The sequence below is a fragment of the Aspergillus pseudotamarii genome (assembly GCF_009193445.1).
Source record: "Aspergillus pseudotamarii strain CBS 117625 unplaced genomic scaffold BDV38scaffold_2, whole genome shotgun sequence".
Taxonomy (NCBI): Eukaryota; Fungi; Ascomycota; class Eurotiomycetes; order Eurotiales; family Aspergillaceae; genus Aspergillus; species Aspergillus pseudotamarii.
This window is the reverse complement of record NW_022475016.1, coordinates 1,039,726-1,066,505: the sequence shown is the minus strand read 5'-3', so window position 1 is coordinate 1,066,505 and position 26,780 is coordinate 1,039,726. Positions and strand designations below refer to the sequence as shown.

At 47.9% G+C, this 26,780-nt stretch overlaps 11 protein-coding genes and 1 non-coding gene across 12 annotated transcripts; 6 read left to right on the top strand and 6 right to left on the bottom strand.

Annotated features, from left to right (window-relative positions):
- Positions 1–256: 256 nt before the first annotated feature.
- BDV38DRAFT_277493 (uncharacterized protein) lies at positions 257–2,645 on the bottom strand (the record flags this gene model as incomplete). Its single annotated transcript, XM_032058506.1, has 3 exons — positions 257–279; positions 339–2,121; positions 2,184–2,645. 3 exons carry the CDS (start codon positions 2,643–2,645, stop codon positions 257–259), a joined length of 2,268 nt encoding a protein of 755 aa, XP_031919537.1.
- A 1,951-nt stretch (positions 2,646–4,596) lies between these two features.
- Positions 4,597–5,406, bottom strand: BDV38DRAFT_292055 (LysM peptidoglycan-binding domain-containing protein; the record flags this gene model as incomplete). The annotated part of the gene is made up of 2 exons (XM_032061913.1): positions 4,952–5,406; positions 4,597–4,880 (listed from the first exon to the last, which is right to left on the bottom strand). The coding sequence occupies exons 1-2, from the start codon at positions 5,391–5,393 to the stop codon at positions 4,597–4,599; spliced, it is 726 nt and encodes a 241-aa protein (XP_031919536.1). The 5' UTR covers positions 5,394–5,406.
- Positions 5,407–6,059: 653 nt separating this feature from the next.
- Positions 6,060–6,950, bottom strand: BDV38DRAFT_277491 (uncharacterized protein; the record flags this gene model as incomplete). The annotated part of the gene is made up of 1 exon (XM_032058505.1): positions 6,060–6,950. The coding sequence occupies one exon, from the start codon at positions 6,948–6,950 to the stop codon at positions 6,060–6,062; it is 891 nt and encodes a 296-aa protein (XP_031919535.1).
- Positions 6,951–7,588: 638 nt separating this feature from the next.
- BDV38DRAFT_292054 (uncharacterized protein) lies at positions 7,589–12,417 on the top strand (the record flags this gene model as incomplete). The annotated part of the gene is made up of 8 exons (XM_032061912.1): positions 7,589–8,494; positions 8,525–8,998; positions 9,058–9,552; positions 9,612–9,821; positions 9,877–10,806; positions 10,855–11,038; positions 11,107–11,230; positions 11,283–12,417. The coding sequence occupies 8 exons, from the start codon at positions 7,589–7,591 to the stop codon at positions 12,415–12,417; spliced, it is 4,458 nt and encodes a 1,485-aa protein (XP_031919534.1).
- A 113-nt stretch (positions 12,418–12,530) lies between these two features.
- On the bottom strand, positions 12,531–14,185 carry BDV38DRAFT_233784 (uncharacterized protein). The gene is made up of 3 exons (XM_032053165.1): positions 13,775–14,185; positions 13,414–13,692; positions 12,531–13,323 (listed from the first exon to the last, which is right to left on the bottom strand). Exons 1-3 carry the CDS (start codon positions 13,848–13,850, stop codon positions 12,683–12,685), a joined length of 996 nt encoding a protein of 331 aa, XP_031919533.1. The 5' UTR covers positions 13,851–14,185; the 3' UTR covers positions 12,531–12,682.
- A 199-nt stretch (positions 14,186–14,384) lies between these two features.
- BDV38DRAFT_233782 (NAD(P)-dependent alcohol dehydrogenase) lies at positions 14,385–15,690 on the top strand. The gene has a single exon (XM_032053164.1). The coding sequence runs from the start codon at positions 14,580–14,582 to the stop codon at positions 15,597–15,599; it is 1,020 nt and encodes a 339-aa protein (XP_031919532.1). The 5' UTR covers positions 14,385–14,579; the 3' UTR covers positions 15,600–15,690.
- Positions 15,677–17,872, bottom strand: BDV38DRAFT_233778 (NADH:flavin oxidoreductase/NADH oxidase family protein). The gene is made up of 7 exons (XM_032053163.1): positions 17,502–17,872; positions 17,328–17,433; positions 16,862–17,269; positions 16,768–16,787; positions 16,456–16,692; positions 15,968–16,321; positions 15,677–15,903 (listed from the first exon to the last, which is right to left on the bottom strand). The coding sequence occupies exons 1-7, from the start codon at positions 17,568–17,570 to the stop codon at positions 15,844–15,846; spliced, it is 1,254 nt and encodes a 417-aa protein (XP_031919531.1). The 5' UTR covers positions 17,571–17,872; the 3' UTR covers positions 15,677–15,843.
- Positions 17,873–19,914: 2,042 nt separating this feature from the next.
- On the top strand, positions 19,915–21,786 carry BDV38DRAFT_233771 (zinc-binding alcohol dehydrogenase family protein). Its single transcript, XM_032053162.1, has one exon. It carries the CDS (start codon positions 20,350–20,352, stop codon positions 21,448–21,450), a length of 1,101 nt encoding a protein of 366 aa, XP_031919530.1. The 5' UTR covers positions 19,915–20,349; the 3' UTR covers positions 21,451–21,786.
- A 122-nt stretch (positions 21,787–21,908) lies between these two features.
- Positions 21,909–23,380, top strand: BDV38DRAFT_67516 (alpha/beta fold hydrolase). The gene is made up of 2 exons (XM_032063750.1): positions 21,909–23,271; positions 23,373–23,380. Exon 1 carries the CDS (start codon positions 22,151–22,153, stop codon positions 22,979–22,981), a length of 831 nt encoding a protein of 276 aa, XP_031919529.1. The 5' UTR covers positions 21,909–22,150; the 3' UTR covers positions 22,982–23,271; positions 23,373–23,380.
- BDV38DRAFT_67519 (uncharacterized protein) lies at positions 23,330–24,799 on the bottom strand. Its single transcript, XM_032063751.1, has 2 exons — positions 24,418–24,799; positions 23,330–24,332 (listed from the first exon to the last, which is right to left on the bottom strand). Exons 1-2 carry the CDS (start codon positions 24,481–24,483, stop codon positions 23,679–23,681), a joined length of 720 nt encoding a protein of 239 aa, XP_031919528.1. The 5' UTR covers positions 24,484–24,799; the 3' UTR covers positions 23,330–23,678.
- Positions 24,800–25,088: 289 nt separating this feature from the next.
- Positions 25,089–25,192, top strand: BDV38DRAFT_t16. The gene has a single exon. It is a non-coding gene; the product is annotated as a tRNA-Phe (tRNA).
- A 476-nt stretch (positions 25,193–25,668) lies between these two features.
- On the top strand, positions 25,669–26,618 carry BDV38DRAFT_233769 (NADPH-dependent FMN reductase). Its single transcript, XM_032053161.1, has one exon. It carries the CDS (start codon positions 25,860–25,862, stop codon positions 26,469–26,471), a length of 612 nt encoding a protein of 203 aa, XP_031919527.1. The 5' UTR covers positions 25,669–25,859; the 3' UTR covers positions 26,472–26,618.
- Positions 26,619–26,780: the final 162 nt, after the last annotated feature.

Here is a 26,780-nt window from a genome sequence, read left to right as displayed (position 1 = left end):
ATCCTTAGAGTCAATATCTACCTTTCCTGTAGCAAGTAGAGCTTTCACCACTGTCTCGTGGCCGTTCGCTGCTGCCCAGGATAGGGGTGTCTGGCCATATTCTGAATCTTTGCAGTTAATATCCACCTTTCCTGTAGCAAGCAGAGCATTTACTACGTCCGCAAGTCCCAAAGCGGACGCTACCAAAAGTGCTGTAGCGCCCCGAGGCAAAGACACTGCCATGGACCTATAGATATCAGACCACATTAGATATATATCAGAGTTTGGGTCGCAAATCCTCTGGGCGCGGATCAATAGCGGGCTCCCTTCCCGCACACAAGCTAGACGTAAATGCGCACTCCAGTAACATGATGAATACTCATAAAAGCTTTCGTCATCAGAGCTTTGTGTATAAGCCCGGTCCTGAACAAGGGTTATATAAGAAGTGCACATATCGGCAAGAATCTGATTGGAATCGTCTGGCAATATTGAATGCTTCCATCTCGTCCTGTTTATCTCCATAGTGGGGCTTTTATCTCCGACCAAGAACTCCTTCGCAGTTTGGTGAAGAAGGTAAGCTTTCTCATCGATAACAACCACAAAGAGTCCACAGAGGTCTCTTAACGTCTTCCTGAAGCGGTCTTTCGGTTCCGTGTCATCACGCAGAGCTGTAAGCTTTCGGTGACCCGCATTGACCGCCAAGGCGAGAGATAGCTCTCCCAAAGAGAGAGGCCGCATGGCAGCTGTAATAATATGCAGAAGAACTCTAGCTTTGTTTTTATCCGAGCTCCGATCCAAGATTTTTTCATAGGCCTTGTCAACAGTTTCGGGAAGATACTGTATCGCCCGGCGGATATTGCCCTTCGTGAAGCCCGTGATATTTTCAAGTACATCCAAGGTAAGGCTAACCCACAAATAGGTTCGATTTTCAACTGTGGTCAGCTGTTGTGCAAGCATATCGCGCTCATCTTTTGCCAGTGATCGTTGGTCGCTGAAGTCATTTACCCTTTTTGCAATAACAAGATCTATTTCACGGGATATATCCTTGACTTCTTCCTCGCTATCGCCACTTAAATGAATGGTAGGAAGTTGTTTTTCCAACTCCCAAAAGCCACGTCGTATGTGATCGTATGGCCTGCTTGTTATCAAGAACTTGAGCTTGCTCCTTCTATGGGGCCCTGAGTAGAACTCCCTGACCGCGGAAATGAGTTGGTTCCGGTCACCATCCTGACACTCGTCTAACGCATCTAGAATGCAGATGATCTCCCCAGCCTTCGAACTAGCTGAGACAGATAGTAGGATGGACCATAATTCAGAAAATGATTGAACAAGCTTGTCACCATCAGTTTCCAGCTTATCCAGGACCGCATCTTGCAAAAGCTGAGGTTGTGCAATAAAAAGCTGGCGTAACATCACCGAGAGTGCGCTTGTCGCACTCCTCTGATCCGGAAAGTCATCCTTGAAGAAGAAATAGCAGACTGTTCTGTCAATAGTATTGAGAATAACTTCATCGACAAGATATCTCGTTAAGACCGACTTGCCACAACCGGGATCGGCCGACACCCATAAAAGACCGGGGAATTCGTTATTTGTCCTCTGTTGCCAGTCCTTGAATATGGGATGGCTAGTGAACCATTCACATGTTCCGGGAACCCGTTTGCTATTTCTGTCTTTGCGATCCTTGTATGGGCAAGTGTAGAGCAGGTTGAAAAATCTTTTTACCCTCTCATCTCGAGCCGATGTAGTTGTCCATATATCACGTTTGCGTGAAGCATCCAACAACTCTTCGAGCTTTTGTGTCAGTTCCGCATGACCAATTATAGAAGTAAATCGATCTAAAGATCTTTGAGAGGTCTCAAAATCTTGCAGTAAGTCGGCCCATCCATCCCACTTGAAAATATCTCTCAGGAGCTGAGAGGCTGAATATCGGTGTATGTAGCAGACCGCACGAGCCTGGAACTCTAATATCTTTGAGTAGATGGAGACCAAAGTGGCTTGAAACTTTTCAAGGAGATCAAGAGCCTCTTTTGACCGAGAATGTAAATACAGGGTTTCCATGACGTGAAGGCGTAGTACCAATCCAGATGTTGATTCTAACCCTTGTAGGAGAAGAGCATGCTGCTCTGCCGCTTGGACAACCATCTAGTTGAAGTTAGAGTTTCGATCAATTGAGCATATAGCGAGAGTGCTTGAACAGGGCTTACCGAAAAACAAGCTATTATGCCAGCACAGGCAAGCGAAGCTGGGGGGCTCAAGCTTGCAGCAGGGGTGATCAGATCTTTGAGCGCCAGGACATTTTTGGATATGTTGGCAATTTGCTCCCCAACACCGACACTATGATTGCCTAGGTGAATGACCCACTTCCTCTCTTCTAGTAGATCGCTCAGTCGTTTGTGGTGACTTGTGGCACCTGGTTGAAGTTTCACACCGTAATCAGATTCCAGTATCGTAGCCGAGTTTGTCAGGATCTTGTCCAGCTCCCGATTCTGTCTTAGTTTCTGTTCAGCTCTCACCCAGAGATCGTTTGGTTGAGTAGCAGGTGTGCGATGGTCGTCTTGCTTAGATACCAGGGTTTGCGACCGATTTTTATTCTCCTCGTTCAAGGAGTTACCTTTTTCAGACCACGCCTTCTTTTTATATCGTAGTTTCTCCAACAAAGCAGACATTGTATGGCTCTCTTTAGGCTTTTTTTTTTTCTTTTTTGCTTTTAATTATTTCCTTTTTCTTCGAGATAGTGAGGGGTTCCTTTTGGTATGAATGTTCAGGGGCTTGCTAGGCTTGGGCTTGTTGCTACTCTTCCACCGAAGTGATGGTGTTTTTTGTCTCCTACCCCGCTTCAAAGATGAGTTGGCACAAGACATGATACATCAAGTCCCACAGTAGGTTTTTATACCATATGATAGGCCGAGACGTCCAATACAACACAACTTCCAATGAAATGAGCCCCATATGGAGTCCCAATATGATATGTAACATCATAACTCGTAAAATGTAGCCTCACCAGCAAGAGTTTCTCTTCTCCTTCAGTCTGCAATCACAGTATTAGTATTCATGCTGTATGATAACCTTATCTTTTTCCCCTCTTTTTTTCTTCCGAGTTCCTTCTGTCGGTTACTCTTTTGGTGCAGAACAGGTGGGATATCTATATATAGTATATAATAGCCAGGGTCATATTTAGATATTCAAACGGAAAAAGTAGTATGTGAGTTATTTTGTAAAAAGCAATATTTTCTACACAAATATTTAGAGCTTTCAGACGCCGGATCCGATGTGAGATATGAGTCTGATATTATGACGATTGGTACGAGTCCATTAATTGGGCAGTAGGGCCGCAGACGTACTATTTGGATATGGTCTTAGACTATATTTGAGGACATTATATTAATAGAGCTCTGTTGTGGTACTACTGTAGCGGTACAATACTATTGTTTGTTTCGCACTCTTCCTACAGCCCCCATGAAGATCGTCAAATGTAGTCCTCTCATGTTTCCCGAAAGCCTTGAACTCCCCGTTGAGAAGAGTAGCATAGTCCGAGATTTCTTGATTGTTGGCTGTGTGATGAGCATTTCCAATGAGGCAGCATTGAAGAAACTAGATAGACGCTCCGAAAGGAAACGTGATTCCGCACACCTGCCATTCGCTTGGTTGCCTCTGGGTAGCATCACAGACACACTGTATTTGAAATATATGATCGGTGAAATACTGTTCTGCTACCTCCCCAGCCAGAAAAGGTGGGTGAGGCCGAAGCCCAAAATTAGACTTGTGTGCTTGGAGAAGTTCACTATCACCAATATGCCAAGCTCTTTTTGCCCCCGCATGAAAGCTTCTCGATGCGCTTCAGTCCTTCGTTCCAATAGCCGTTGTGATGACAATTTGACATGATCTATGCTTTCCTTGATCTAGAACTTTCAGCAAGACGTACGTGACATTATATGTCTCATTGAATTGGAAATATGCAGGGTTGGCAAGAAAATGCATCCGGTAGAGTTACTGAAAATATATCCTTCGAGCGTCAGTAGCGAGGTGGATTGATTTATCGGCTATCACGGTAGATCAATTGCCGCCGATCCACACGCCTAGTACTATCGAAGTAGGCGATGAATCGGAATCGCTTTCCAGGCGTCTTGGCATAGCCTAAGAAAGATCGCTCCCAAGCTTGAAATAGAAGATTAACGTCCTAATTAGGCGATTCAGTGGGGTCCCGCAGTCTCGCTAACGGGACGTGCCGCCATATATTAGCCGCTAAGGATTTGAGCCCCACTATTGAATCATGTACTCTGTACGGAGTAGTGATTTATAAATTTAATAGATATGATGTAGGGATTAATTTGAGGAGGTGGGGATGTTGTATTTAGTCGCACTGTGCCTAGCTGTGCGGCTGGACTAGAGTTAGGTTACAGTTTACATGTACGGAAGAGAGAAATTCCTAGTTCCTACAATGAATTAGATCGTCAGCGAGGTCTCCTTCACGTACTGTTGTCATTTAATGAGACTTCGCCTCTAGTATATGCATGTAAAATTTGCACTCTATCAATCAGTATTTTTACAACTTGTCTATAAAACACAGCTAGCTTCTGGAGAAGCTATTTTATCAAGCGATGTCCATTCTGTACAAGACTAAACACCTGTGCACACATAGTAGTCCACCCACAAGTTAGAACAGCTCGCATCAATCTGTGTATTCCACGAGCGGAACTGATCAAGCGTGATACCCGTTGCTGTCTCAATCGAGTAACAGTCATCCCCGGATTTGACCTTATAAAAGGTCTGACAGTTACTCACGATCCCCGGCATCTGCGGCTGGGGCCCCGTGGACGTCGGTTCTGGCAATGAGCTTGTTGTTGTCGTGGCGCCCGGGACGTGCACGCAGACGTAGTAGTCCAGCCAGAGATTGGAGCAGTCTAATAGGAAAGAATCAGCACTGTGAGTGACATACGAGAAAAAAAGTTAATATAAAAAGGGAAAGGCATACTGCTCTCAATGTTGGGATTCCAGGCCTTGAACTGAGCTTCCGAGATACCATACTCGGCTGCAATGGTATCACATTGGTCACCGGATGTAACGAGATGGAACTTGTCGCAGTTAGAAGGCACACCAGGCTGAGTTGGCTCATACTCGGAAGAGGAGGTCGTGGTTGTCGCCGTTGTGGTCTTCAGCGTCGTGGAAGTCGTTGTGATCGTGGTCTTTGGGTCCTCCGTGACAGTGCCAACAATACAGTAGCTCTGACCAGCAATCAGAGTTGGGCATGATACACCGGGGTTCAGTGCTTGAAACTTTTCAACGGTCTGGCCCCAGGATGTCGCGAAAGACTCGCAAGTAGCACCTTCGCTAGCTGCCATGGAGAAGCTGCAGACAATACTGGCCGAGAGCAGCTTAGGGAGCAATCCCAGAACGATGGCGGCTTTGTAACCCATGGCACCAATGACTTCGGGGAACAGGGAAGTTAGGATGATGATTGTCCTTTTTTTGTTTGCGGTTGCTGGTGTGCTTTTATAGCTACAGCTGTGCTCCCACATCCTCCTGCCGATTCACCCGTGTATGTAACATGTGCATCAAACTAAAATTCAACCATTCATTATGTTCATGTAATGTATATTGGTGTGATTGGCTCCTGCATACTAATATGGAGGGTTCGGAGTCCTACTAGATCTAGTATCCCAGTGGCGAATGGACTTGCCCGGCCTAACCGCCAAGACGCGCTCCCCACAACGCCTCAGCAATGACCTCCTTGGCATTACGAAAAGGGTAAACCGGAGCATCCTCATGACTCGTGTAGTGTATGCTGTGTATATCCGGATTCTACCGGATCAGCCGCGGCTCTAATACCGCTCGGTAGGGGCCTCTCCGGGGTGACATCCTGTCAGCCTTAGCTTCGGCCAAGAACTACTGCAATAAAATCCAATAACTCCTAAATATGCGTCTACCGAATAGGTTACTATTAGTGCATCAAATGAGATGGAGTAAGAGCGGAACAATATCTAATTACGGAAAATTTCAAACGACTAGCGTACAACGAAATGATCTGCCCCTGCAAGGCAAAAAAAAAAAGGTCTCAGTATCACGGACATAGCCGACTTCAATCACACGAGGCCATAAGCGAACAGCATACCCATGGCTAATATCCATGGCCTCTCGTGAGGTAATTGCCCCATGGATGCTGCATTTTCAGATGACGGGGTTGGGCAGCTCAGCCCTGTGCGGAGCGGGTTGGCACAGGCAGTAGAGGTCAATGCTGCGGAAATACTTGCGGCAGCAGACGAGTGAATCTTGACATTGCAAGGACTAGGAGTCGGCGACGGATCCACAGTGGCTGCACAGGAAGGAGCACCCCAGGTGTACGGTGGAGTGTACCAGGTTGGTGTTGGCGCCACAATATACGTCGGACCACCCCAGACTTGACCTGATGGGACCTCTAAAAGATCTGGGACATGCACGGCCTGAGCTGGGGATTGATCACAGGTATCATCCTCGGTCGCAGCGACAAGGTCCGGCGGCGAAGTGCCATTCTTGGTGGAGAAGAAGGACTGGTGCCGACGTGAACCGAAATATTCAAAATTCAAATCGTTGCTCTCCGGATCGTGAGAGCAATTGTACATCTTGAGCTCCCAGGCTATTAAAAATGTTCCTTCAATGTTCAACTTGTTGGTACTCCAATAGAGGAAGTACGGATCGCTTGCAGTATAATTGATCTTAGATAGTTCGATAGAACCAGAGGTAGAGACCATGTCACTGGTGCTAACATTTTGCTGCTCAATGGAATATTTAATGCGCGGCTCAAGGCTGGACAGGAGGCCAGGGTTTTGGATGGCGAATATGACCGGGGTCAGTGGAGAAGGAGGGTAACTCTCATTCCGCGGAAAAATCAAGTCTACTTCCGCAACCCCTGGAGTGATAGAGGCCCAAGTGCAAGCGAAGACTAGAGAGAGGGCCAGAAGAAGCCATCCCCGAGGAAGGAAACCCATGCTAGTCATAGTGGTGGGAGGTTAATGCAAGAGGAATAAGTTTGATGGGCCGGGATTTAGAAATTAGGAGAGACAGCGACAATGGTTCCTTAATATGTTGGTGGGGTTTTGCCCCCTGAAGGTGGCATAACTAGAGCGATACTAATGCCCTTTAGCGAGACGGACTAGTATGCAGGAACCGTTGCATTGTGGACGCAGCCAAGCCTCAATCTCCGAGAGTTGGGCTGTAATAATCGAGGGCTTTGCCGACAGGATGAATATGAGCTTGCGTTTAGCCGACAAAAAACCGCTAGTACTTTGGTCAACCCAACCCAGCCCTATCAAATTATGAAATTACGGCATATATGCTAAGTCCACTAAACGGCGGCTTGGGCCGTCTTCGTTCGGCTTCGATCCAAGTTATGGACGGATATGAGTCGCAAGTCCAATAGTAGGTCAGTTCTCTACAAGGAGAAAGAATCGTACTAGTGGACCCGTGTAGTCGATGTTCGATGGCCGGAGGGAAAGTACAAAAGCCACGAAGATACCCAGCAGGATGAGAGTATCAGTCTTTACCTAACCACTCCTTTTTTTTTTGTCGTTCTTTTCAATCCCAAGTTCCTGTCATTCTCTTGGTTTTCTTTCAAGTCTTTTGATAGAGTAGCATGATGACTCCCTCTTGGCTGATCACAGCCCTGGGGACCATTTGCCTCTTTCTCTCCGTTGATGTTGCTTTTGCGGCACGAGGAAAAGCAGGATTGAGAAAGCCTGCCAGTCCTGGTTATCGCAGTCGAGATTCGGCATGTCCCATAGCCTGCCGAATCGCAGGGCCCAATCCTTCCAACTGGTCTCTCTACCACAACTTTGACCAACTCCAGTCCTGCCATCAGACCCTGTTTTATGATTTTTCTTTATATGATCAAGTGGATGATCCAGATACCCTCCATCGCCTTTATGCCTGTAGCTCTTCTGGCGCCGACTGGTCAAGCCTCCCACGCCCGAACGCAAAGATTGCGTCTGCTGTCGAGCCTGTTAATTCAACCTACTCCCTTGGCTGGTGGACTGAAGGCGCACTCGCCCCCTCGGATATCAGTGCTGTTTCGAAGCAGATGCGGTATTATTTGCAAAGTCAACATGTCGCTACCAGGAGTGCTAAGAGAAACACATTCTTGTTTGCACGGTCTGGCTCAGCCGCAGTCGGTATTTATATAGGCAAGGGTTTGCAGAGCGAGGGTGTTGCCACCTTTGCCCTGAAGACGCTGGCAAGCAATGTTCGCACTCTGAAGATCAGCTCAGGTAACGTGGCCATGCAACTATATGATGCTACCAGCAACAATGCGTGTACATTCGGGGTATTTGCCTCTAGCAATGGATCCTTTTCCCCCGTGCAGGATGCAATGAAAACCTGGTCGCAAGGAGGTTGTCTCTCGTTCGAACATGCAACGAACGTTACCGGTCCGGCCATCCTTACCACCCCTTTGTTGAAGATTTGGGCCAACACCACCCAGTCAAAGACTACGCGCACCAGCTCCACACTAGCTGTCATTCCCACATCGTCTTCCCACGGCAAGCTCGTAGCTCGGGCTGATTGCAGCACGGTTTAGGTAGAGGGAGGAGATAGCTGCGCTGCTCTAGCTACAAAGTGTGGAATCTCTGCGGCACAATTTGACGAGTACAACTCGGATCCTGACCTCTGTTCGTCACTCACGCCAGGGCTTCATGTCTGCTGCTCATCCGGAACACTCCCCGATTTTACCCCAAAACCTAACCCGGATGGATCGTGTGCTTCATACACCATCCAAGAAGATGACAACTGTGCGGATCTTGCTGCTCAATACAGTCTGACAAAGAAGGATTTGGAGGACTTCAACAAGATGACATGGGGCTGGAATGGCTGCTCGAATGTCTGGGTCGGTACTGTCATCTGCTTGAGTAGTGGAAGCCCGCCTATGCCAAACCCCGTGGCGAATGCGGTATGCGGTCCCCAAGTGCCAGGTACTGTAACGCCAGAAGATACTACGGATATCGCTGGGCTCAATCCATGCCCCTTAAATGCCTGTTGCAATGTCTGGGGTCAGGTAAGTAATTTATTCAAGACGCGGATGATGTAGTCATGTCTAACAGGCTTTCGGCATAGTGTGGAATAACAGACGAGTTCTGTATCGACACCAGCACTGGAGCCCCAGGGTCTGCTGTAAAAGGCACCAATGGTTGCATTTCAAACTGTGGCACACAGCTTGTCCGCGGTGATGCCCCTGAGGTCTTCCTAAGTATTGCCTATTTCGAGGGTTATAGCTTGGCTAGTCGCGACTGCCTATATCAGGATGCCATCCAAATTGACGGGTCCAAGTACACACATCTGCACTTTGCCTTTGGTCAACTAACTGAAGATTACGAGGTTAAGTTTGAGGACGTCCTGACTGAATATGAGTTTCACAATTTTATGAAAGTCCCCGGACCAAAAAAGATCCTGTCTTTCGGCGGCTGGGATTTCTCGACTCTGCCCAGTACATACAATATTTTTCGCCAGGGAGTCAAACCTGCCAACCGTCTGAGAATGGCCACGAACATTGCTAACTTCATCAAGGCTAATAACCTTGATGGAGTTGATATTGATTGGGAGTACCCCGGAGTATGTTGTCTTAACATTATATACTAGATACACAAAACTAACATGTGTCCTCCCTATAGGCACCTGATATTCCGGGCATCCCCCCTGACGATCCAGACTCTGGTGAAAATTATCTGGCCTTCCTCGTCATTCTTAAGAATCTGCTGACCGGGAAATCGGTCTCCATTGCGGCCGCATCGTCCTACAGTTACCTAAGATATTTTCCTATCGAGAAGATCAGCAAGGTTGTGGACTACATTATCTACATGACCTATGATCTTCATGGACAGGTGGGTAGGCATCCCTCATGTCACTCACATCTCATATTGACCGTTTCTCGTCTAGTGGGATGCAATGAATCCAAATTCACAGATCGGATGTCCTTCGGGAATGTGCCTCCGCAGTCAGGTCAACCTGACTGAGACCATCAGTTCCTTGGTCATGATCACGAAAGCAGGTGTTCCCTCAAATCAAGTTGTTGTTGGCGTAACCAGCTATGGGCGATCGTTTGCTATGGCTGATCCTACATGCCATGGCCCAGAGTGCTTCTACACCGGAGGCCCTTACAACTCGCAGGCCACCCCGGGAAGGTGCACGACCACGGGAGGTTACATATCGGATGCTGAAATTAATGAGATTTTGGAAGGGTCCTCAAGTAACGGGCTTCTGAAACGCGGCAGTCGAGTCAATCAGCACTATGTTGATCAGGCTAGCAACAGCGATATTCTTATCTACGACAATAACCAATGGGTCGCATACATGAGTCCTGAAACCAAGGCATCGCGCAAATCGCTCTATAAGGGATTTAACATGGGCGGTACAACCGACTGGGCCACTGACCTCCAGCAATATAACGATCCCCCAACGCGCGGCGGCGTACTTGTGGAGAACTGGGCAGCCTGGAAGACAAGCATAAACAATAAGCAGGACCCCTACCAGGTTGGAAACAGGACCGGAAACTGGACTGAGCTCCATTGTAGTGATCGAGCTGTCGCCGATAAGCGTTGGCTGTCACCGTCAGAACGATGGAACCGAATCGATGCTCCTCATGCGTGGGCTGATGCGATTGAGGTGTGGAAAACGATCGACAAAGGCACTCAAATGGGTTTCACAGGGTCCATCTCGGACACCCTTACGGGGCCTGACAATGCTGACTGTGGCACTTTACTGGCGACAGATAACTGTCATTCGACAGAGCAGTGTAAGGAGTTCGACAGCGATGGTGCAGGCCCAGCAGGCTATATGATTTGGAACTCAATGGTTTCTATTCATGAGGTATGAATGCTTTCCTCCGGGAGACCGACATATCTGACATAGCCTTAGCTATACCAAAGTTATCACGAAGCCCTAATCGCCGAGAGCGCCAAGGTAATCACCAACTCTCTAGACGATTTTGAGAATAAGTTCGCGCCGATACCTAAACCGGAGGATAATACATGGCTGTTGGTCCTGATCGATATGATCACCCTGGGCACCGCTTCAGCAGCCGCTCCATTTTTTAACTCATGTATGCCCCGGGACAGCCCCAACCCTCGTTCGGCTGATGTGTGAAAGACTAACCTTTCACCCCGAAAGTACTGTCCAAGTTGCCCTATTTCATAACGGAGGGTTCTACACTGGACAACGTCAAAGATACTACCATGACCATTATCTCGCAAAGTACAACCATCGCCAAGGACCTGCTCCAGGAGCCAAAACCGTAGGTGCTGTTCTCAAATTTCATGACAGCTTGCTGACTGGTGAACGAACAGTGGGGACTGGACTCCAGAGAAGCAGGACACGTTCACCAACTACATGGGCCAAGTCATCGCGGGCTGGGACGCCGTTATAGAAAAGTCACTAGGCAAATTATTCGACGGCACTGATCCGGCAATCGAAATGCTGACGGAGCTCATCTCTGACGGCAAGTTCATCGAAGGTTCCTCGGTCAGCATGACCCTACCCCCACGAGACCCGCGCGGGCTACCATTTGAAACTACAACTGCCCTGCAGAAAAGCATCGGCAAATCGTTCTTTGCTTTCGCCATACCTTCCATCTGGACTGCATCTGGCAAGTACCCATTCGTTGTCGATGCGGGCTACTCGTGTGACCATGCGGATGACATGGGTGACTATTTGGAGAAGGAGACGATGCAACTGGCAAAGGCCTGCTACCGTAATAAGCGCTACTATCTTGCCGCGCCTGAGGGGCGACCCTGGGATTGCTTTGAGGGCGGCTGCCTTGATAACCCATTCTCTGCACTGCCCGGTGTGGACTCAATGGGTCAAGAGTCGTTTGGTAATGTCACCGTGGAGGAGATCATTATAGGATCAGTGCGTACATACCTGCACAACGGCGAGACAAACGGCGGCGACCCCGCCGACCCCGCGAACCAGGGAACCCTGGAGGACCTGTACAACGACGATATCACCACACCAGGGTTGATCCGCCTGCCAGTCTGTAGCGCGGAAACCGCCTTCCGTGCATGGGACCATGGTGACACTGGGGATACCGACGCCCCGAACTACCCTTGTGTGCTTTATCCAGCCCCTGACTATTGCGGCACCTCCACGTTCGTCGACCAGACCAGTGATGCGTCCCCGACAGTGGCGGACTGCATGCAGATTGTGAAGAATATTGCGAACACAGACGGCCAGTACGAGGTCGAAAACGCAATTGGGGCCCAGCACCAGATAGCTGAACATGGGACATGCGCTTTTGGCGTTCAGGGCAAGGGCAAGAATGGCAATATTGACTACCATGTCGGTGCGCAGGATAGTGTCGATGTCATCCTCGAATCAGTGAGACAATTTGGTGGGTCGGGGAAGGTTGGCTCCAAGGGCGAGATGTCCTGCAAAGGAACTGTCAAAGGCCAGAAGGTTGAGTGGGGATTGTATCATAACTAGACTTGCTATGGCGGTTTATTCGATAGACCACCCACGGTGGACTCTTGGAATGATGCTGAGATTTCAGCTATCCCATATAGCTGCGCCCTTTGAATATCTATCCCGACCCTGTGGTTGGATGGGAGCTACGGGGGTGCTCAGCCGGGATTCCATTAGCTATCACAATTATATACCACAATATTTAGTGCCCGCTAAGTGCACTGCTATGTCTCATATGTGCTATACCCTGTCGTAAACTTTATATTCGATATCTCTACATATACGTCTATACTCCTTTCAACACAGTCTGAAACATCTCCTCAGTATGCTCCCAAACCTTCCTCCCAGCACCACTAGTATGGTACTCATCAAGCAGCCTCCGATTCCCAACTTCAGACCCATCCCAGTTCACCAAATAAGCCCCCCGCCTACTCTCCACGGAATCAACCCTACTTTGTCCCCTAGACATCGAACACGGATACCGTCCACTCGTCGCAACATACAGATGTCTTTCCCCACTCTCCTGTTCACCAACCATCCACGGTCGACCTAGAAACATTATAGCCCTAACAAGACGGCCTACAATTGGGCCTGCTTCGCGAGAGATGCCTGACTTCACAATCCCGGGATATGTATGTATAAAGGTTGTAGACGGATATCGGGATGCGAGTCCTTCGACTATCAACGAAGACATTGTCGTGGCATGCACATCACAGCTATTAAGGCTGTATTTGTGTTTTAGGTCAAGATCACCCAGGTCAATCTTTGTTTCGTGGCCTGCACCTAGGACGGTTATAACACGGGACAGAGCGCTGGTAGAGCTTTTGCTACTAGTGGCCTGAGTTAACTGTGGTATTAGGTTGTTGATGAAGCGCATTCGGGCGTAGTAGTGGAGGCTGAACTTCTTATCCAGGCCTTCGGAGGTGTCTATAACAGTGTGAGGCACTTGGTTTACCAAAAGAATAAGAAGGAAACAACATTTCTATCCCCTACGTGTCAGAATTGGAACGAACTTACCATCCCTCCCCTTCAGAGTAAAAATACCACAGCTCAAAAATAAAAGGTTAATCTGGCTTTCTTTCTGTTGAATCACCTCACACGCTGAGTCCACACCACGTAGGAGCGATGCGTCCGTCTTGATGAACTGAAATTTGCCGCTGGGATTGATCAGGCTCAATTCCTGGATAACCTGCCGTGCTTGCGTCTCATTGCGTCCAACAAGATAGACGGTCGGGGAAATAGTGTAGCGAACAAATTCGCGCGCTGTGTACAGACCAATTCCACTTGTTCCGCCAACTGGCGTGTATTTAGCAGGAGAATATGGATCAGGAATGTCATGTTTGGCATTGATAATAAAGCCGGTTGTTTCTTAACATACCAAATACAGCAACAAGCCCCGGGCCCAGGTTCTTTAATGATGCATTATGGGCACGCACGGTTGAGAGAGCTACCATGTCATCTAGTTCACCTGTGGACTATGTTTTCAACCCCGGGGTCTCCGACGTAGCTTATGTGCAATTCAGTGGCCCTCGCGTCGAATACGATTCTTTGAAATCCTAGAATCAGGCGTGGTCTGTGATTTATGCCTTATTGCTCAAAGTTGGGAAATACAGTTGCAGGCAAATATTTTTGAGTACAGCAGCTTTTGACCAAAGTGATTATCGCTATGGTCCATAGTGGCGTCCGACGTAGATCTAAGGCAGATTTAGGGTAAGGCCTGGTGGTCGAGATAGTGGTTGCCAATGTCCCAGAATCCGGACCAATCTCAACTTGGAAGCACTAAAAATCCCCATAAGCTTGGCTCTCGGATGGTTCCTTCGCGCCGTTCACCGGGGGAAAGGTGCTGCTAATTAAAATTGCATTAGCAGGAAAGACTGTTGGCGAGGGCCAAGGGAAGTGGGTACCGGATAGTTTATTGCTCCGACACGAGCAGAGTTTAAAGTCACAACGGGGGAGTGGGTCCAGCCCTAAATTATCTGCTTGTTATCCTTCACAGCCACAAAGTATGTTGCTACGACTACCAAGCTGGGATTGGCTTTCTCGGTACCGGATAAAAGTGGAGTGCAACCGTACGCCACGTCAGCTCAATAGCTGCCTTGCAGTTGAACAGCTATTAGATCATAGCAAGATACTCCAATACATCGCCCACAACACCGAAGAAATTTATAACAAACTCAGTGAAAATGAAGGCATGGCTATACAGCTCTACCAAGGGAGGCCTCGAGAAGAATCTCGTTTACTCCCCTGATGCCCGAACCCCAGGATCCCCACTGGGCAACCAGCTGCTCATCCAGGTGATCTCCACATCCATCAACCCGGCCGACTACAAAGTCCCCGCTACGAGCACTGTTTTCGGAAAAGTCCTGATTGCGGCCACACCTGCCAGTCCCGGAATGGACTTCTGTGGGCGGGTGATCGCGGTGGGGCCAGATCCTTCTGCACAGCAGTTCACTCCAGGCCAACTCGTCTTCGGCTGCCTTGGCATGCCGCGACAGTTTGGAACACTCGGGGAACTTATACTCGCGACTCCAAACCAGACTGCTCCATTGCCGTTAGGGGTGGATCCAGATGCGGCTGCTACGATTGGGGTCGCGGGGCGGTCTTCGTACCAATCCATCGTGCCGTATATATCCGGCCCAGGAAGCAGGGTGTTTATCAACGGTGGATCTGGGGGGTGTGGAGTGTATGGGATCCAAATTGCTAAGTTGTTAGGGTGTCATGTTACAGTGACTTGTTCCACACGCAACATACAGTTCTGTCGTGACCTTGGTGCGGATGAGGTAATCGACTATACGGCACAGGACGTGCTGGAGGTGCTCAAGTCCCAGGGACAAGTGTTCGACCACGTTGTGGATCATATCGGGTCGCCTGAGGGTCTTTATCAGGAATGTCACGCCTTTTTGAAACCTGGGAAAGCTTTTGTGCAGGTTGGGGCCTCATCGATGGTCACGTTCGCCCACCGACTTATCCGCCCCTCGTTTCTCGGCGGTGGCTGTCGGAAATATGTGGTGCTGCTCATGAAGAACCATAATGACGAGTTCGTTCAGATTGCGAACTGGATTCGAGAGGGAAAGGTCAGGGTTGAGTTTGATGCAGTTTATGAGTTTGAGGACACCGTCAAAGCATTTGAGCGACTATGTTCGGGGAGGACTAGAGGCAAGATTGTCATCCATGTCACCAGTCCTGACAGTGAGGCTGCTTAAGTGCCAATGGATTCTGCTACAATTATATTGTGTTTTTAGGTTATATTCGGCTTAATCATAATACATTTCAAAATCTAGTACTTCCTTATTGGATTTTCATTTAATGGAAGGATATAAACAAATTAATAAATAGCAGGCCACCAGGCCCGTGCCAGTAAAGATTCTGCATAACATTGATAGATTATAGACAGATGTACCATTTTCAATTTCTTAGTCCCAACAACAGCTCAATTATGTACTTCCATTAAGGCGCACGGGTAGCATACCCTGTAGCCATACGTTTAATCTGTCCAGCGTAAAATTGCTACATATCGTCAGCCGGGTGTCTGAAGCAATCCGTCAAGGTAAGGGTCCAACATATGACATACCGTTTCGGCACCTCCACCCAAGGCACGGATCTGGAAGAATCTCGCCCATAGAGGGGTTGGTACCTTTCCTAGAATGACTTTGGCTTCCTCGTCTGTATACTTATCATCCAGGATCAGTTCGGGGAAGTTTGGGCAAACAACCGCCGGGCGCCCAATGCCGACGATGTCACACGCTCCGCCTTGTAAAGCGGCTTGGATACCTCGTCGAGTTCGGAAACCTCCAGTGAGCATGAGGATGAGACCTGGGAAGCGTTTCCTCGTCTCTTTAGCAAAGTCAAAGAAGAAGGCTTCTCTTGCTGCGGTACGCTGGACACTCTCAGATGCAGTCTCTTCTTTCATACCACGGCCCATCATCTATATCAGAAACCTTTAGCCCATTGAATTCCACGAATATCTGCCCATCATTGATGTCCGACTTTTGTTAAAGAGTGCCGCTGACGAACTCGGCAGTAAAATGGGACTAGAGCGATCTGGAAGTGCTAACGTACCGTTGGGTCCTCATATGTCCCCCCCGATACCTCGAGAAAGTCTATTCCAGACTCCGCAAATAGACCGATCTGTTTCATAGTGTCCTCAAAGTCCAACGCGCTATGATCCGCAGAGTTGAGCTTGAGGCCTATGCAGAAGGTCTCAGGCACCGCAGCGCGGGTTTCCTCGATGATTTCAAGAACGATGCGAGCGCGCCTTTCAGGGCTACCACCGTACTTATCATGGCGTATATTACTCTTCGAAATGTTTAGTCACGTTAGTTGGGTACATGCAGATAGTCTCTGGGTGCCTGGTTCGTAAAGAAAACTTACCTTTGGAGACAGAAACTGAGCTATTATTGGAATCTGAGTCAGGAAATATGACAAATGCCAGATGACTAATGATCCCAAGAACCGAAGGACTCACATAAAAGATAACCATGAGCAGCATGGAGCTCAACACCGGCAAAACCGCATTCCGCCAAGAACCGAGCAGAATTCACAAACTGCCGAACTACGTCTTGAATATCCGACACAGTCATTTCCTTTGGAACGCCAAAAGCAATATTCCTGATGATAGACGCAGCGCAGCCATCCCCAAGTTTGAGCGGAACTGGGCTGGGTGCGATTGGGGTCCCAAAGATGCCTCTTTCGCCTGCCCCTCTCAGGGACTGCCTACCAGGATGGCAAATCTGAGCGATAACTGGTGTGCCTTGCTCCTGGCAGGCGGCGGCGTATTGCTTCCACGCATCTAGCTGATCCTCTCTCAGGGCGGATTCACGAGTTGCAAGATCATAATAATTTCCCAGGTTCCGTGGATCAACCTGGATGTTTCCTGTTCAAACTATCAGCTTTCAATTGGCTATGATGAAGAGCTTTGAGTCTCGCTTCACCGGTCAACAAGCCACCCCACCTGCCTTTGCCCCATTCGCCATAAGCCCGTGTGAACTTCTGGTCAGGCACGCGGGTTTTATCTGCCATAGCCTCGGCCATAGCAGCCTATATATAAAAGTACATGAGTTTATGTCTTGACACATTCAAGACTTGACGGGAGACTTCGTCTTTACCTTAACTAATCGATTCTGCAGGACCAGCCCACAGGGCAATTTTATTGGTTCACTGATCTCCGACGTCATCCTTCAGAACTGGTCCAGTCTAAGATCACGGCTGAGTTGTTGTTTGTATGTTTCCCTTCCAGCTAAATGCGAATGGAGGGTTCATCTTTCTTTGCTATTATTACATTTTATATATGAATGAAAGAAATGGTAAGTTTGTTTACATGCTAGGGGTACGATAAAGCATGCCAAGGTCTCTAGTCTGGCTTCAGACTTTCCCTTAAGATGTGTAGTCGGGCACGGGGTAACTTTTCCTCCGTAGGGAGTTAATTTCACGACAGGATTGGCAAAGCACTGAAGCTATTGCTTCGGGGGTTGTGAGTAATTCATATTTGATAGATTATATACGTGGCCGAGCAGAACGTGGCGAGCCGAAGGAGATGCCGGTTGCATGATGTAGGATGTACTTCAACCTCGTGCCGAGAGATGCTAATGTTCCTTTATTTAGTTAGGCTTGCGAGGAGTCGAGCGACGAGTACCCACAAGAGGATCCACCGGTGAGCTTTCGTGGAATTATTGCCCCGACGCTAAAGCGTTCCGTCGCCAGGCCCGTTGAGCCTAATGTGGTCCCTAATACTTCAGCCATTACTTAGCTTAAGTCAAAAGCTTCCCAACTGAAGCCAAGGTATTCCACATAAGATCGATAATGATCTTGTGTATCATTGTCTAGATATAGAACTTGGCAGATCGGTTCCGCATAAAGTACTCAGGGGCTCTCATGTTAAGGATAACGGCGGTAGCAACGATAGTGATCATTAGGGAACGAAAAGATTGTGCAGCTCAGCCAGGAATCCCTCAAGTAATGGCTTGGCTATCCGCTTATTTTTGGCACCTTTCTTTGGCAGTCATGTGTAGGAGTAGTTCAACGGAAATATTAATTCCTTCTTATCGTTTTTATAGTAATGGTTGGTCGGTTTTAATTGTCGGGTGCAACAAGGGAGATCTGCCCCTTGCGTGAGATATTTTTCTATATAAGAAACGGAGAATGCAGAACGCGGAGTTGAAAATGACAGAGAAGAAAGTGGCAGGAGAAAGTACATCATGCTAGCCCTAGGTAATCCACTTAGCTTTCGAAAACATTCGTATGAGACCGCACGTATTAATCTCTGCCAAGTACCATATAACAAAACGATATACATTAACCCCATGTTGAGAAAATAAAGTCAAATTGTATTCAATATAGCATGTAAATATTTGGCATGGATTGACTGAGAGATCTCTTGTTCCTCGGAGTAAAGGGGCATGTAGGTAGAGCGTACAGGGTTTATACCAGATGACAGTCAAGTTAATTGACCCGCATGGGGTTCATAAGATTATGGGAACACTGTGTTCATCCTTCAGCGAGCCACGGGACCATGTTTAACTTATATTTTACCAACTGAAGGACTAAACATTCTACCCAAGAAACGTTAGTTGTCCTGTTAAGTATCTATCCCGAGGCTTAGTATGCCTCGCTTATGCTTGACTTTCCCCGATCTTGACAGCGCAGGTTAGATGCTCGGTTCATAGGAGGGAGCGAAAACAAGCAACGGATCACCTCACGTTTCTAACCCCTATTCAGATTTAAGCTCTGCATTGGTGGAGCACGGTATTGCCGTAGATCTAACGGGGTTGCCGAGCCTCCAGTTTACATTTAAACTGGGGGCGGCTGGCATATGATCTTCAACGAGGTACATGGTTTCCAGTAACAAGTCCTCTTACCTGAGAGACATGCCATGCCATGAAGGGAGGTTGTCAAAACTCCAGCCGCACCGTTAGCGAATCTGAAAATCGCCGCCACATGTCTTGTTCCTATAAGGCGCCGTTCACCCCCTTCAGTCATTGTCACGGGCCATGGGGTCAAGTCGTTAAACCAGCAAGATTAATTCCATTCGAAAAAAGGCTTTGTGAGTGCCAGTTGTGCAGAAAGCCATGGTACAACAAGGAATCTACTCGCAATTTCTACGGAGCCGCAGGGCTTCCAGATATCGTCCCATGGGTCAGAAAATAAACGAATTACTGGGATCCTGATCGTTTGCTTACCTGAGGCTTTAGGCTTGGCGGAGTACACGCTACTATCCCAGTCGTTGGAGATCATGATAATGTTTTCAGCATTATGCAAGGGTTAGCACCTCTGAGAAACGGATGTAGTGTTCCTGGCAGCCATTTCGATCTCTATGCGGGAGGTGTTGCCTTTGAAAACAATATTAACGGCAATTACACTTCGTCCAAACAATCTTGGCATAGCGTTAGAAGTGTTAGTCCTGCTTGTGGGTCTCTATTTTGAATGATTTGATTATAGTTTGCTGATCGTGAAATTGTTCGATCAGGACAGAATACCGCAAATGCAATGCAATGAAAGTCAGAGTCGGGATTTACCATTTTCAAGCATTCTGCAGTCTGGACAAATTGGCTCTTGTGTTGAACGCCTGATTGGATATAAACTTCGGCGAGCTTGAATCTAACTCTGTAGCCTCACCGATGATCAGGATCCAGAACAGAAGCAATTGCGAGCCTATCTCGCCACGGGGTCTCCGTCGGGGGAACTCACGCACCCGATTGATGGGCGACGCCAAGATTAAGTAGATCGGATCCACCCCTTTTTTCTTTAATGCGGGGGTAAATGCGGCGTGATTAATCATCTATCATAGTGAATTAGCACTATATAATCAAGCTCTCCTTGGTGGGATAAAGCTATCGTTTGTTATTTCGTTAGAACTTCCCACTCGTCCTAACCTAACAGTGGGTATACGACAACAACCGCGGTGAACCCACAACCATTTTATTCACTATCTGGCTGACCGACCAAGCCAAATTGAAAATGTCTGCTACAATCCCAGATTCGATGCAAGCACTCGTCGGAAACCGACTGGCGGCCGCGCGACTAGTCAACTATGCCTTTGGGAAGCCCTGTGGAGACGGGGCGAAGGTCCAAACGGTGCCCACTCCAACCATATCAGACACGGAAATCCTCGTTCGTGTCAAAGCGGTCGCGTTGAATCCCACAGACTTCAAACATGTCGATCTTCTCGCCGCAAAAGGGGCCATCATCGGCTGCGACTTTGCCGGAACGGTGGCCAAGGTGGGATCCAAAGCACCCGGCAACTGGCAAGTCGGTGATCGGGCAGCAGGCTGGGTGCACGGTGGCTTGTATTACGACCGTGGTTCGTTCGCCGAGTTTCTCAAGGTCCCGGCGGACCTGGCTTGGAAGGTTCCCTCCAGTGTGAGCGACGAAGCAGCAAGTACCTATGGGGTGTCTGCCGTCACGGCGGTGCTGGCTCTCAATGCTCGCCTGGACGTTCCGTGGGCCGATGGAGGCCCGCAAGGAGGACATCGTGACTCGCCTGTGTTTATATACGCGGGCGCAACTAGTGCCGGTCTCTACGCCATTCAGCTAGCCAAACTAGCCGGCTTAAAGGTCGTAACCACGGCATCTCCACGGTCGCATGACCTGGTAAAGCAATACGGCGCAGACGACGTGTTTGATTACCGATCACCAACCGCAGCAGACGAAATTGCCAGGGCGTATCCACAGATGAGCCGAGCTCTGGACTGCTTTTCCGAAGGCGGTTCGACGGACTTTTGCATTAAGGTTGTACAGAAGGCGAAGGGCAAGGTGGTCACTCTGTTAGACAGGGGCAAGACGACCGACAAGGGAGTGGAAGTGGACTTTTTGCTTGGGTATGGGGCCTTCAATCTTCCATACCAGTGGATGCCTCCTGTTGGACCTCAATTCTCCGCCAACCCGTCCGACAACGCGGCTTTGCGTCGGTTTTATGCATCATTGCACGACGTCTGCCATCAACTGCGAGCACCTCCTCTCAAAAGCATCGATGGCGGGCTACACCATCTCAATGAAGGCCTCGATCTTCTTCGCAAGGGAAAGGTTGCTGGTACCAAGTTGGTTGCCCGTCTTCAATAACGTTCTACCCATGGTGCACATCAGTGTGAGGTACCAGCGTAAACCTTCATGTATTTATATGATTTGATGTTCGTTAAGCGGTAATAAACTGTGTACATTTGTAAGAACCACGACCATAATTATCCAACTGAAGAAATCATTGTTGCTAGAAAGATGTCAAGGATCTATGTTGATTTATCCACAGCTAGTCACTATACCATGCAAGGCACCTTATAGAAATCTTTCAACCAAATTCCCCTGGACCTTGACAAACATTACACTCCTCTTAGTTGATAGGATTCTCCATATTTGGGAGAGAGTTCTGGCCGCCCTTGAAGTGGATCTACATGCCAGTCGCCACCCTGGATCAGCGCTGAAAGGCGAAACGGATGGATGGTTGATCCGCAGTCCGCCTCCTAACAAGAATAACTTGCGACTAGAGCCCGACCAACTTTATCTGAGGAGGTTAAATTGTGGACCCTTTGTCATGGTTACGTGCTACGTCATGAAGCCCGTATTCGCCGGAAACATGGAAAGAGTTCATAGCAGCGGGCGAGATCCCGGTGGATAACCATGTCTGACGTATAGCAACCACCAAGGTGACTACTTAACTTCCTGCTCACAATCCTTCTCAAGACTGTTTTAATTTGCGATTTGTGTGACTGTGCACTTTCCTCTTAGTACTTTACCAACCTATCTTAACCAAATTATATTGAACACCATGCCGTATCTTAAACTTCGAGACGGAGCCGAGCTTTTCTACAAGGACTGGGGCAATCCAGATGGGCAGATCGTCACATTCTCTCATGGCTGGCCACTCAGCAGCGACAACTGGGAGAACCAGATGTTCTTCCTGGCCGAGCATGGCTACCGCGTCATTGCGCACGACCGACGGGGTCATGGGCGATCTACCCAGACCTGGAACGGCAACAACATGGATACATTTGTGGATGACCTGAAGGAGCTTTTCGAGCATCTCAACATTAAAGATGCCATGATGGTCGGGCATTCTCATGGCGGAGGAGAAGTGACCCATTTTCTCGGCAAGCATGGTACCAGCCGCGTCAAGAAAGCTGTGATTGTCGGGGCTGTGCCACCGCTGATGGTCAAGTCCGCGGCAAACCCCGAGGGAACAGACAAATCGGTCTTCGACTCCTTCCGCGAAGCGATGCGTAAAGACCGGGCACAATTCTTTTTGGATGTTCCTAGTGGACCATTCTTCAATTTCAACCGGGACGGGGTCCAGAAAAGCGAGGGACAAATTCGGAGCTGGTGGCAGCAAGGCATGAATACGAGCTTTAAAACAGCATACGATGCAATCAAGGACTTTTCAGAGACAGATTTCACGGAGGACCTCAAAAAAATTGACATCCCAGTCCTGGTTCTCCACGGCGACGATGACCAAATAGTTCCCATTGAGGCGTCCGGGTACAAATCCGTGAAGCTTTTACGACAAGGAAAGCTGAAGGTCTATCCAGGAGGGTCTCACGCCATCCACAACATTAACATCGACGAGGTTAACAAAGATCTTCTCAACTTCCTTGAGTCCTAGAAAGGATAATTCTACCTGTCGTTCTTCTTGGCGGCATTTGGAAAGACTTCACTCACTCGTACCGGATGATGTGGAATCATTTATTGTTTTTTAATGCTCGCTTAGAAGCAGTACAGTATGCTATGTGACCCGCAGGGTTTAATTATTTCCTATGCTTCCTTAGCTTCGGCGATACACGTTGCGGACCTTTTGATAATAACAATCCCTGCAAGCCGACAATCATCATTTGAACGTGGGTCGTGATCGTTGATCATCAGTTCCTAGCTTGTTTATTTAATTGTTCGATTTTAGTAAGGGCCCTATGAGGAGTACAGTTTGTTGTGGCGCTATATCAGCACTATACCCGATCTTTCCAGTGCGATATATATCACTATTATTAATAACTTCGCAGTGATCAAACAAAACTTGCTCAAGATTTCAGAGCAAAATACTTTTTGTTATTAAAGCAAATAGCGGTCACAACTCCAAGCTCAGCAGTCGAAAATTGTTGCGAATAAAGACAGAGTAAATTCCATACAGAATCTTCAATCTTAGAAAAAGAGGAGAAGGAGAAGAAGTAAGGGCAAAATAATCAAGGCTTTCCTTACGACTTGGGCAGAAACCCCCTTTCTCTCACTCGAGGGCAATGCATGCTCAACCCCCAATCCGAAAGAAGTCCAACCAAACCCCCTATGAACGAACAAACATCGGAACTAGGTCACTCCCCTCTCAAATTCTTAAACAAACCATGCCAAAACCCTGAAATATCTTCTGCGACCACATAGTCACACTCATTCATTTGTTTTCTCAACTTGTCAAGCATATACCTACGTGCCTGCAAACCCCACGAAGATGACCTCCAAGGAGCTGATCTCAGATCCTGAACCACAGCTACCACCATGCCAAGCAGCATTGCAAAGCTATCCAACGACCAAGCAACTGTATTTTGCCAAGGGCAGTCATAGATATAAAAGCCGGCGCCAGCGTACCGGACGTAATGTGGTTCGTAAAGCCATACATCACCGTCCACTGCGTCCACCATTACCATGCAGTCATTGACATTTCCAACATGAAAATATATATCACTGCACTGGGCTAGCGGACAAGAGGGGGTTGGATGCATTTCAAGTTCGTTCTTGTCCGTAAGAATATAGTGTTTCATACTACTCTCGGGGTCTTGTGTTAAGTGTAGAGACTCGAAAGGTATGCCGTATAGCTCGAAGGCAGGGAAGCCAACATTCAAAAGAAACTCCCGAGTACGAGCGTGGTCCAGGCCTTCAAGATCGGATTCTGTGGGCTTCCATAGTGTGTTTACTCCAAAGCAAGCTTCCAGCCAGATTCGGTTTGGAGCTGCAGCCCTAATGATATTGTTCTACATTGATAGTCTTCGTCAGCAGGTTTGATAAAAAATTCAAACATAATATAGAGCCATACTAGAATTGATTGAAATATCTTGCCTCGGTTATGCGGATCACAAAAGACAATGTAGGCGGAGTTGCATGATTGTGCGAAGTAACAAGCATCTCTTGTCGAGTCCAGGCCTTGGTAAATGAATAGGATGACCTCCGGTGGAAGATCTAGAAGCCCCATTCTTCATCGCCGAGTATCCTATGTACCAGTTGATGTGTTGCAAGAAAGGTATGTTAGAAGTTCACTTGAGTCATGCCAAGACATAAGGGCTAACCAGTTCTAGAACTGGCTCTTTTACACTGCAACATGCGAAAACGAAGAGAACCAGTCTGAAGGGCTCAGATTGCCTAGTATTGGACTTTCTCTCCTGATTTCATGGTGTTCAAAATAAGGGTGTCATCGCGTTGATGGAAAAAAGATAGTAGACTGATAGCGCTGGGGAGCAAACACCAATCGGGTCCATGTTGAAAAATATATTACCGGTCGTTTTTTGTCCTCTTACACTATATGTCCTCGTATGGGGTTTGGACTTCCTAGGATTAGGCGTAGGACAATCCTAGATTAGATTTAGAGATTAATAAATGCTGTGATTATGCTATAAGAGCAACTATTGGCACTTAGAGGAGACTATTTATGAACTCTAGTACTCTAGATACCAGACCCAAGTAGCAAGGGACGTGCTTCTTGAATTCATTACAACATGAATCCGCCAAGAGTTGCGGGGATAGCTCAGTTGGGAGAGCGTTAGACTGAAGTTTACTTCGATCAGATAAACCCGTTCGGGTTATCTAAAGGTCGCCGGTTCGATCCCGGCTCACCGCAATTGCTTTTTGCCTTTATACATTCCTTCCCCCTACCCTTGAGGGATAGATAATGTTTCATTAGTCTGAGCACAGACCATCTATATTTGGAAGCAATGCTGAGTGGAGTTTAACTTTATCAGTAAAGCCGTCAGGTTAGGTGTCCATGATGCCCAGGTCGTCCCATATCCTTTTTCCTTTTCTTTTTTTCTCTACCACAATCTAAATTGATGCCGTTCCACCAAACAAAATTAATCACCTATTACGATCAGGTGCTTTGGTCCGCATACCTGACGGTGTTCTTGTCAGTGTTTGAGCCAAGGCGGCCTGCTAGGGCCAGACTCGATTGCAGGATTCGATGGATTTCTAATGCTTGATAATTGTGCTCGGCCTTCGGTCCTATACAAAAGGTCCAAGTCCGTATATGTTAAGTTTGTAATATGCTCTTCTCTTTGACATAATCAATTTCAGATCAGTGATAATGAAGTTAGTAATGCAGAAATCCTTATGCGTGAACCTACTCACGTTCATCTTCTATAAATAACCTAAACGGGTCATGTATAATCATTTTATCACATTAGATGAATTGCATAGCAGACAGACGAATATTCTCCAAGGATAACCAAAACCAGTTCCATCAGCTAGATCCATACACGTCTTTTCCGCAGCAATCCTCCTGAAACTCCAAAATGACCGAGATCGCCCTCATCAAAGGCAGTACACGAATCCCATCAGTCGGCACCGACATCACGGATTGGGTCCACGATATACTAAAGACCCAAACCACGGACACTCTCCAAATTGAACGACTCGACATCGCTGACTTCAATCTCCCGGTCTACGATGAACCCGTCGTACCTGCGATGGTGACCGCGATAAAACAATTCACCAAAGAACACTCGAAGAAATGGAGTGCAGCCATCGCTTCCTTCCAGGGATACATTTTCGTCATACCGGAGTATAATCTCGGCCTTGCGGGCGGAACGAAGAATGCAATCGATTATTTGTATAGCGAATGGCCTGGGAAGCCCGTTGCGATCATCAGTTATGGTGCGCAGGGCGGGAGCAACGCCTCCCAGCAGCTTAGTGAGAGTTTGAAGGTGGTCATGAAGATGGAGGTGATGGCTACTAAAGTCTTACTGCCGTTATCTCCGGGGCCGGATATGCTTTCTGCGGTAAATGAGGGTGCCTTGGGAGAGGATTCACGGAAGGCCTGGGAAGCAGATGGGAAGAAGGAGCAGGTGCTTCAGGCGTGGAAGGAATTGAAGGATGCCCTGGAGCAGCCCAAGGAGGAGAAATAGTTGGGAAGGTATTCTTGGTGGATGGATCCAGGTACAAAATCACTCGTAGACATTTTCCTACGTCAGTACATAGTCCAGCCTTTAGTTAACCTTGCTTTTGTCTTTTTCAAAGGTGAGGTGATTCCTATACGCTCACCTGCATTCGTGGCTCTGCGTTTTGATCCCGATTCGATACCAGTTGCGATAGGCTATATAGAACTGTGTATTATACCATCTAAACCCTTTATTGTCTACTCCCTTCAACTTATATACTCTAAGTAGTATAGTCCTTTCAAGAATAAGAAGCCAGAGCCAAACCTTAGCATTATG